The 10141-nt window shown below is 41.0% G+C and overlaps 1 protein-coding gene across 4 annotated transcripts; it reads right to left on the reverse strand.

Moving 5' to 3' along the window:
- Positions 1 to 299: 299 nt before the first annotated feature.
- On the reverse strand, positions 300 to 6781 carry LOC147440715 (phosphoethanolamine N-methyltransferase 2-like). Of its 4 annotated transcripts, none has more exons than XM_086482560.1 (13): positions 6417 to 6781; positions 6067 to 6179; positions 5670 to 5807; positions 5450 to 5590; positions 5075 to 5218; positions 4871 to 4981; positions 4469 to 4616; positions 4025 to 4305; positions 3425 to 3586; positions 3268 to 3321; positions 3113 to 3187; positions 2885 to 2942; positions 300 to 659 (listed from the first exon to the last, which is right to left on the reverse strand). In XM_086482560.1, the coding sequence occupies exons 1-13, from the start codon at positions 6427 to 6429 to the stop codon at positions 628 to 630; spliced, it is 1470 nt and encodes a 489-aa protein (XP_086338686.1). In that variant the 5' UTR covers positions 6430 to 6781; the 3' UTR covers positions 300 to 627. The 4 variants fall into 4 exon arrangements, with proteins under 4 accessions (XP_086338686.1, XP_086338687.1, XP_086338688.1 ...); XM_086482561.1 differs by having other exon boundaries at positions 306 to 612; XM_086482562.1 differs by lacking the exon at positions 300 to 659 and adding an exon at positions 892 to 1253.
- Between the last annotated feature and the right edge of the window lie 3360 nt (positions 6782 to 10141).

Below are 10141 nucleotides of genomic sequence, written 5' to 3' on the forward strand. Positions count from 1 at the left end.
GAATATTAAACATTAAGCCGCTATGAAACTAAGCTTAGAAGATCTCGACATAATCATTCTTCTCCTTTGGGGGGATTTAAATGAATATCCAACGCATCACAAATTCGTCAATATTTTATTATCTAATCAAATAGAAAATGAAGTCTGAAACAATTGGAACATTAAACATATACACAGAAGCCACTATGAAACTAAGCTTAGGACTCGACAACATTAAATTACGAGTCAGTAGGCGATACAATCTTTAAAAGAGAAAAGAAGAGGCGAATAACGAGAGATGCTCCTGAGGAGGAAATTTCAATCGCGCAGAGAGAGAGAGAGAGAGAGAGAGAGAGAGAGAGAGCAAGCGTTACTAAAAGTATATGCCTGCTCGATGAAGCTTTCCTTTAGCCAACTACATCAGACGCAACAAGAACGTACTTTCTGCCTGCGGTTCCAATGGTAGAAACTCTGAGTAAGACCAGTTTTTTTGCTCCAATAAGAATCTAATATCTAGCTTGAGGAGCTTCCTGTGTCATCTCTGCGTCATGGCAAGGCAGTGGGCGAAGCGAAAGGCTGTGCTGCGAGCAATATTTTGTAAAAGAAACTACGATGTCCTGGAACAACTGTCAACTATTGCCCGAGTCGTTAGGTCAGAGCGCACATAGTCATTGTTGCACCTGCATGAGTTCGAGTTCAAATCCTTTTTATGAGGCAAGGGCAATAGACCTATGATAACTTCAATTGTAATGGAAGGAATAGTAAGGAATCTCTATAGAAATGAATATAATAAAGGGAGAGCAAGTAGGCGAGTAGACGAATTAATTTTGAATAAAGTACAAAAAAAATGAATAAAGTCAATAGTTTTTACATGGTTTTATTATGTAACAAAACCAAGTTGAGAAACTGCTCTAAATTTGTGAATTTCGGTTATACCAAAAAAATAGTTGCTCACTACGTATATTCGTCATCACTCTAGCTTTAGCATTATATCTTGTCGAAATCACATATTGTAGTGATGAACACTATTGATTTGTATTGTGCTAGACCAATCACCCTTGAATTATTGACATCCTATGATCATCACAAAAATTACAACATTCGAAAGTGATTATCTTCAACCATGCAAATTTCTTCCGTATTGGATAGCCATGGGAATGTTGTTAGGCGTTAAGATTTATCGAGTACCACCCAAGACACCACGCAAAAGCCTTCTTTTACAGCTTCTTGCAATGGCATATATGCTTTTGTGAAGAAGTTGAACTCCTATCCCCCTGAAAATTCAACAAGCTTATACTTCTTAGAATGACGGACAAGGAATCGCATCCAAAGCAACAAGGACTCTCATTCTAACTCTAGATAAGGCACCTAGTATCTCCACCCACCACCCTTACATAAGCAATTGTACTTCTATTTTAAGAGCCCTTATACTAAGGTACAATATCTAGAAAAGAAGCTCCCTAAGGTCTAATCCCATAACGTGTTGACTCTTCTTTTATCTCATAGATTCATAGCCAATGGGCCTTTGGTTCTAGCGCCTTGTGTTTATATCCATGGGTACATTTATTCTCCACATGCAAAGTAAATCGCCAAAATATTGTTGTTCCACAGAAAGGACTTAACGTAATGCCAAAAACTTCTTAAATCCACAACGTGATGGATGCTGCAATATGCTCAATCTTGCTTGCACAACACTTGAATCTACATGCCTACACAATAAGTCCTTACCTGTGTAGCTACACAATGCTTCTAATTAAATGTTATGCTACTTTAATGAACGAGACTAATTCAAAGTGCATATTGGTAGTGTCCTAATGAAGTGAGAATGGATCCTAGTTTGAACTTTAAGCATACTATCTCATTGATTTTACTTAGGTGCGAGGACCAGAATAGAAACTCCCTATCCCTTTTCCATAGACGTGTAGCCTTGTGTCATTGGCTCACAGCTAACAGGACCTCTGCCCTGACAATTAGCTTGAAAAGGCAAAAAATGCTACGGTGGTTAGAAATCAAGGGCAATAGCATATTAGGAACACTTCTATTGCTTTGCTAACATGGAAGCAAGGCTTCAATCCTAAAGAAGTCAACTATAGCTGCCGTTGATCATAGATTGCTAACTCAAGGTAATGAGAGCCGGCAAGATCACAACATAACTAGTTAATAGGTGAGTGTATGGGTGCAGAAAGACCAAGACCCGAATGCATTTCTCAACATCTTTTTTTGCATTTGTGACAAAATTCTCGGAAGACTGATTGAAATTAAGCAAGAGTCCTAGCCAAGACTGATTCAGAGTCCTCCTTTATAATCACGATTATGTTCCTAGCTGTTGAGAAGGCATTGTTGGTGGATTTTGATACGAATTTGAATTAAGCAAATGCTATATGCTACAGCAACAATAAAAGAACAATCTCCTTCCGTTTGATGGAACCCCGTTCTGTTTAATGAGTTCCGTGTGTGATTAAACTCGATCACACAGCTGCACATTATGAGAATGTTCATGTCCTCTCCTTGTCATAGAAGAGCTAAAATTTGCTCCTAAAAGTGCATGCCAAAAGCAGTGAGACTAAGACACATTGATGTCTTTTCCCACAAATCAGATCTTGTAGAATGAGATCCATGTGGGACAAACCCATTCTCAATGCTAATTTTTGAATGTTAATGTCCACTCCTTTATGTCGGAGCGTACAGTCGCTCCAAGTTATCGGCGCTTTCGTCATTAATTATTTAATTTCTCTTTATTTTCTAGCATCATAATTTAAAATGGATTGATTATAACATCATAATTCAGAATAGATGGATAATCATATGGCCAATTCATCCCCTCAATTGACCTCCTTTATTGGATGTTTGCAAGCTTAAGGTGAGCCACTTTTGGTGGCCATAAATAGCCCCCACTTTTGCTCACCATCTTCACATCTTTTTAACTTGGATTTCCACCCTGAAACAATTGCATCGTAATCCTCCTGCATCACAAGAAAAGAAATCTGATATGAGAGAGAGAGAGAGAGAGAGAGAGAGAGAGAGCTTTCAACTTCGTAGTGATATTCCCAAGAGACGTCAACGATCTATCGGACAACTCTTCAACTTCACACAGACAAGAAGGAAAAGAAGAATTAGAATACAGACACCTCACCTCTGAAAACTCTTTCAAAAAGGAGTCTTTCATCTTTTCAAATTTCTCCAGCTCCTTGTTCAACACATCAATGAACTGCCAGTACCAAAAGCTCGAAATTAACAACATACCATCACCATGGCCATTAGAAGCCCATGCTTACCCCAAACACTCACCTGAGCAGTACGATCCTCGGCAATCACATCATCAAACCCACTTTGTCGAAGCATCTAATTCATATACACAACACACTATCAAAGAACATATTCCAGGGAAATTAACGAGTACCCATAAACAGTTAAAAGACCTTTTACAAGCCTCTTCACATCACACCTGACCATACTCTTCGACACTGTGCAGATCATAGCCTCTCTGGTTTATGTAGTCCTGGAAATTTTGCGAGGCCATGCCCGACAACTTGCAATAATCTGTGATGAGCAATTTGCCTCCATATTTGAGCCAACTACTCATCTTCCGAAACAGCAAAGCTTTGTCCTGCAAAAGCATGGATTCATCAATTAGGATTTCGGCATGTTCTTTGTCAGCAGTATCTAGCTGAAATAAGCGCCAAGCAAATTAATCAAGCTCCTTGATCATGAAATTAGAGCTGAAATAAGCACCAAGCAAATTAATCATGCTCCTTGATCATGAATTTAGAGCTGAATAAATTCAATCAACAAGGACAGAAAGCCAAAATTAATTCAATTGTTCCTAACAAAGCGCTGGAAACTCACATTACATATTCTCCTCGACAAAGCACACAAACATAACCCAACCAATTGTAATGCCTATATTTCCATTTAACATTATCCAACAACTGCTGACAAACAAATGGAGAAAAAAGCATTGCATCCAGAAAATGAACTGCTACTCACCTTCAATAGCTTCGCTATATGCATGCATGCAATTGTTTACTTAGATAGAAGAGCTCACCTGAATGTGTAGAAGAGTATCACGACTGTAGATGACATCAAAAGACTCCGGAGAGTACTCTTTCTTAGTGCAATCTGCTATCTCAAATTGCACTGCGCATTTGCGCCCAATCGCCCGCTCTAAAGCCAAGGATATCATATTTACAGAAAGGTCAATGCCCACAACATTGACATCGAATTCCTCGGCCATGTAGAAATCACCACCACCAATGCCACAACCGATATCCAGAACTCTCTGCCCGGGTTGAAGGTCCAACTTTTTCACAAACTCTGTTGTGGTCTCTGTATTGCAAAATGTCATATCACAAATTAGCTGATTGAATTTTCAGTGAGGTAAGGCAAAAACATAAAGATGTTCATGAATTGTGCAGGAAATGAGCATGTTGTGTATGTGTTGGCTGTGGTGAGTTTTTCTTGCACAATTAGATTGTGAGTTAATTCTGACCTTTTCCACCGGTGCTTACAAAACCTTCTCCAAAAATCCACTCATATCGTAATATACCATTCATCTTGTATTGTGATGTGTCCAGGAACCTTTGAAAATCTCTCTCCAGTGGTCCTGAAGACTTCACTTTCTGCCACAACCAGCATATCTGAAAAGACAGAACATGTTCATTAGAACTGATGAAGCCTGAAAGAATAACAAATTACAGGCATACCCATTCATATAGTGTTAGTTATTCACACATTTTTTCCAAGTTGAATTCAGATTCTACCACAAGAACACACGCCATACCACATGTATTACAAGCATGTGATTTGTTCGCATGCCTCTTCCTGCACGTGCATCACATTGCTGTGGAAGAAAGAATGCCTGAACTGAACCAAAGTATCCACACACACACACCTGATTCTGATTTCTCTTGTTGATCACATATGCATTTACACATTTGCAGCTGATAAGTTGCAACTCAAAGTAGCTATCATCATCTTCAAGAACCGCAGCCTCTTGAAAAACCTGTTCCAAAAGCACGGAAGCTGTAAAACACACCAATAATTAATAGGCATTCGAAAGGATGAAGGACCTCAACAGAGCAGATGCTTGTAAGACCTTCAGGTAGAAGCTCGGCGGACGGTAGTGGGTTGGGTTGTTCTTCCTCTTGTGATCTCCAGATTGGTGAAAACAAGATTCGCGGAAGAATATGTGGCCATCCCTCTTAACCCATCTCACCATTCTTTGTGCCAGGTCTTTAACCTTCGAAACAGCAAATACCCCACACACTACCCATAAGTGTTCCAAACACAAATGCAGAGACACCCTATCAAACACTTATGCAAACAATTCATCAGAACACCAAAAGAACCTATCATATGGCAACGAGCTTGCAAGGAGCACAAAGCAAAGTCAACTGTTGACCTTTTAAGTTCTTCTCAGCTACAAGCAGATAGTTTGCATGAAAAAGAGAAGGCAAGACAAGCAACCAACCTCTTCGTCAGATAAGTACATCAAAAGCCAGTTGGAAAAGACAAGGTCCATGGAATTCTCTGGAATGCTCAAGCTCTCAGATGATGTCACATCAGCACAAATGAATTCAACATTTTGATAGTGCCCATGTAGTTCTTCATTCTGTCAATTGACATACAGATTATGGTAAATGGATCCTGAAAAGCCTACTTTTCAGATTTGCAGAGTTTCTAGGCACTACCTTCTTTATGGCATTCTCCATGAAATCACATGCAATTACATGCCCCGCCCTCTTGGCAAGCTCCCCAGTGAATCGACCGATTCCAGCTCCCAGCTCAACAATGGATTTACCTTTGATGGGAGGGAGAGACAAAAGAATCTACACAATCACCATTCCGTCAGCACAAAGAAAGCAGTTGCAGGATGAACGTGACAAATTTACTACTTAGATAGATGTTTAAATGTTAGCATGCATGCATGCATCTATACAAAGTGTACTAAACCGCATATGGACTGATTCTAAGTACATGCACATTTATATACACATAAAGGAAGAAAAATCATCAATGCCTTGGTTCATGAGATAGCAGGCTTTTCAGTGCACCACATGAAGCTTGGTCTATAGAAAAAGAACCCACCTCTGGTCTTTCTTCTTCGTCGAGCTTCGAAGCTTGGCTGTCAAGCATCATGGCCTCGACACTCAGCACAGTAGAATGCTCCTTCCAATAGCCACGTTGAAGATCTCTCTCCCCTGAAACAAGCAACGCTCAAGCTCTCTCTCTCTCTCTCTCTCTCTCTCTCTCTCTCTCACACACACACACACACAGTTTACGTGGCATGCATGTGCGTGCATGTGGCCCCCAAACTTCCCAGACTTAAGGAGCGAGCAAGTGGAAGAGCTGAACTATGCAAAAACGCAAATGTAGCTGTGATACTGAGATGGAAATGGAAATGGAGCTAGAATGAGAAGCATGAGCTAGAAAGTTACCTGAAACATCCATGGCAGTAGCTTGGGCGAGGAGAACGGAATCAACCGCTGAATTTCAAATAGCAAGGGGGCAGATCCCTTTCAAACAGCTTAAAGGAGAGCCGGGGCAAATGGAGATCAGCTCAAAAATTGGCGATGGCGGCAGCGACAGTCAGCGTTTTTTACGGATACGGGAGCGCGAATAAGAGCTCCCAAATGCAGGTCAGGAGGCTTGAAGGGAGACTCGCGAGCGAGAGAAGCTGCGAGAGCAGCGGTTGTGAGGGTGCCCTCGTTGCCGCATTCCTTTCTCTCTGTCTCTCACACACACACACACACACACACACACACACACAAACTCTCAAACTTCCCTGGCCAGGAGGCAAAATATGCAGAAAAGGCTCACCTTTGGTAAGCTTTTAAAAGGACACCTAGCAAAGATTCCTCCTCCAATTTAGCCACATGTAGATACCAATCTCAAATGGGCTCTTTCACACATGGGCCCCTATTGCTGGTCTCAGAGATACTAGAATCCCCATATGGACCCCTTCCAGACATGGCCCCCCTTGGCCTTTGGTGACTCAAAATGTTGAATCCCAAACAACACTCTTTTAGGCTAGGTTCATAGGAACCTTTAATCTTTTCTATTGGAAAATATGTGTGAATGTAGTACGAGGTGGTCCACCTCACTTATCTTATGCCACGATATGTATGTAACAATATATTAAAGCTTCACCATTTTGTTTTGCCACCACTCTTCGTGTTCACAAGGGCTTTTATTTTAAAATGATCTCATGATAATCATCCAATAAGTTGTAGTGAGATGGTGGGGTTCGTTGTGATCAATTGGTTGCTCACGATTCAAGTTGTGCTCTTCGCGTTTTGTGCTGCATAGTAATAACATGCGAGGAACCCAAGCGTGCCTCTGTGTGTGTGTGTGTGTGTGTGTGTGTGTGTGTGTGTGTGTGTGTGTGTGTGTGTGTGTGTGTGTGCACGCGCACATCACCATTCCCCTCTCGCGGAATCATGATGTCGTTTGCTTGCATGGCCAAATCCTTTTTGCATATGACACTTTTTAATAGTCATCTAGCATTATTAAACTTATGAGAGTGTTCCCACTCTCAAGTTGTGACCATGGACCCTTGATCGAGTATTAGGTGTGTGTGCCCAGCTATAGAATTATTGCATTCCTTCCCCCTTCAAAAGAATTTTAGAACTCGAAAATTGCATTGGAAGGAATAGTCCTAAAGTTGGAAAATCTTTTTTGAAGAATGCTTACTCGCTCCCATATACAACTCTCTTCATAAGAATCTTTCCACTTTGTATATGGCATGCATGGTTCTCTTTTCTCGATTGTCTAGTATTTTCTCATGCTCTAGTATTTTCTCATGCTCCTTAAGATGCATTTGTTCTCCTTCCTCAAAGGTGAGAGGTCTCATGTGAGGATTAGCATAAGCTCTAGCTCTATCTTGAGCTCTCCTTATGCTGCTTTGAGCAAGTTTAAGCAACTCGTTCATAACTTCTAAGAATTTTTTGCTAATTGAACTTTCTCCTTTTGCGATCCCAGTACATAGGGAGCTCTTGGTTGAAATCCATGAATGGACTATATCCCCGAGAACAGTGCTTGAAATTGTTATATGCAAACTCTACTATAGGTAAGTTTAGTTTTCTTTTTACTTACATATGCTCTCAACATATCTTCTAGGATTTGGTTAATCCTTTCAATCTTACCATGTGTTTGTGAATGATCAGTTGTACTTGGCCTCAAGTCTAGCAAAAACAACCCTCTATAAGTGCCTATTAAAATTTATATCCCAATCACATACAGTGTCTGTAGGCAGACACTCTCTAGAAGTGCCTATTAAATTTTCTATCCCAATCACATACAATGTCTGCAGGCAGACCATAAAGCCGGTATAGATGCTCAACAAATAATATATCCAATTGAAGTGGTAGGAATGAACTCTAGCCATCTTGGTTAACCTATCAACGATTACCCACACAAAGTCGTGCCCCCTTCGTGTTCTAAGTAATCCGATGATAAAAGCCATGGAGAATACTTTCCCATCTCCCTGAAGGACTGTCTAGTGGGTGGAAAAGACTTCAAATATCTAATCTTTCAACTTTATTTATCTAACATTTGTCACATTTTGTAACATAGTCAAAATGTGACAAATAGTGGAACAATCTAAATGGAAATGGTAGCACGGCGAGATGGTGGAGGAGGTAATGCAATAAGTGGTGAAAAGTTAGCATATGATGAGGAGACTACTATCAAGCTCAAGAAGAGCTTCTCATGCTTGAGGAGGGTGAGGCATACGTTCAAGAGCTTGAACAAGGAGCTAAGGAAAATGTACGACTTGAAGTAGCAACACAAAGTGTATATGAGGTGGTTCTCTATGTAGATGATTTGCTGATCACTGGACCAAATGAGAGACATATTGCTGAATTTAAGGCTGATTTGAATGCTACTTTCAAGATGAAATATTTGGGGCTATTGCATCATTACTTGGGTATACAATTTAAGCAGTGTGATGGTGGTATTGCCTTGTGTCAGAAAAGTTACATAGAGATATTGCTATGTAAGTTTGGACTTGAGGATTTCAAACCTATTGCCACTCCCATGGAAACATGTTTGAAATTGAGTCTTCATGATGCTGGTGATCGTGCAGATGTCACTCTTTACCAAACTGTTGTTGGATGCCTCATTCATGTATGCAACACGAGGTCGGATGTTCAATTTGCAGTCTCACAGGTCAGCAGATTTATGCATAGCCCAGGGTCTAAACATTGGCAGGTTGTCAAGGGGATTTTCCGCTACCTTAGTGGCACTTTACATCTTGCCTTGTTTTATCCCAAGGGGGGATCATTACCACCAGACTTACATGCTTTTTCGGACTCAGGTTGGGCTGGTTGTTTTGATACGTGAGTGCCACAAGTGGTTTTTGTTTCATGCTTGGCAGTTCGTGTATATCATGGTTGAGCAAGAAGCAGCCTACTGTGGCCACTTCTCATTGTGAGGCTGAGTATAGGGCAGTCTTCACAGCTACGGTTGAGTGTGTATGGCTCAGACACCTTATGGTTGATTTGGGTGTTGGACAGGACACTGCCAACACTATCTACAATGACAGTCAGAGCACACTGGCAGTTGCGAGGAACCCATTTTTTCATGCTCGCACAAAGCACATTGAGGTGCATTACCACTATGTCAAGGAGAGGCTCTCAGCAGGAGAGATCAGCTTGGCTTATGTGCCAACACAGGACAACCTTGCAGATATTTTCACAAAGTCATTGTCTCGTGAGAATCTCGAAGCTTTCTGCAAAGCTTTGGGCTTACTCCCCTTTGTGGACTGACACGTCCTGAGGGCATGGCACTTCCCTTTACTCATATGCTAGCTCTCGTTCACCGCATCACTCCAGGGGGGATTTGTTACTATATACATGTGGTCGTGATGTGTGTGAACACACTAGGACTGCTGGGGCATTTTTCCCCTCTTTAGGAGGTTTTTTCCCTCATGCATTGTATATACACCCATCACTCTAGGGCTATCTATATTTTCATTGCACACTAAGTAATACACTCTCAGTTGTGTGCCTTGAGCTTCCTTCGTCTTCTCCAAGTTGTATGTGTTTTCTTGCAACCCTAATTCCAACAGAGTACTTTAAAAGGAAATGGCGGTTGCAAGCCCTACAATCAAGCAAGTGGATCTACCAAATTTTGCTCAAAGACTTGTTTACACGTCAGTTAT

Source organism: Adiantum capillus-veneris, chromosome 15 (genome assembly GCF_014529385.1).
Source record: "Adiantum capillus-veneris isolate H3 chromosome 15, ASM1452938v2, whole genome shotgun sequence".
Taxonomy (NCBI): domain Eukaryota; kingdom Viridiplantae; phylum Streptophyta; class Polypodiopsida; order Polypodiales; family Pteridaceae; genus Adiantum; species Adiantum capillus-veneris.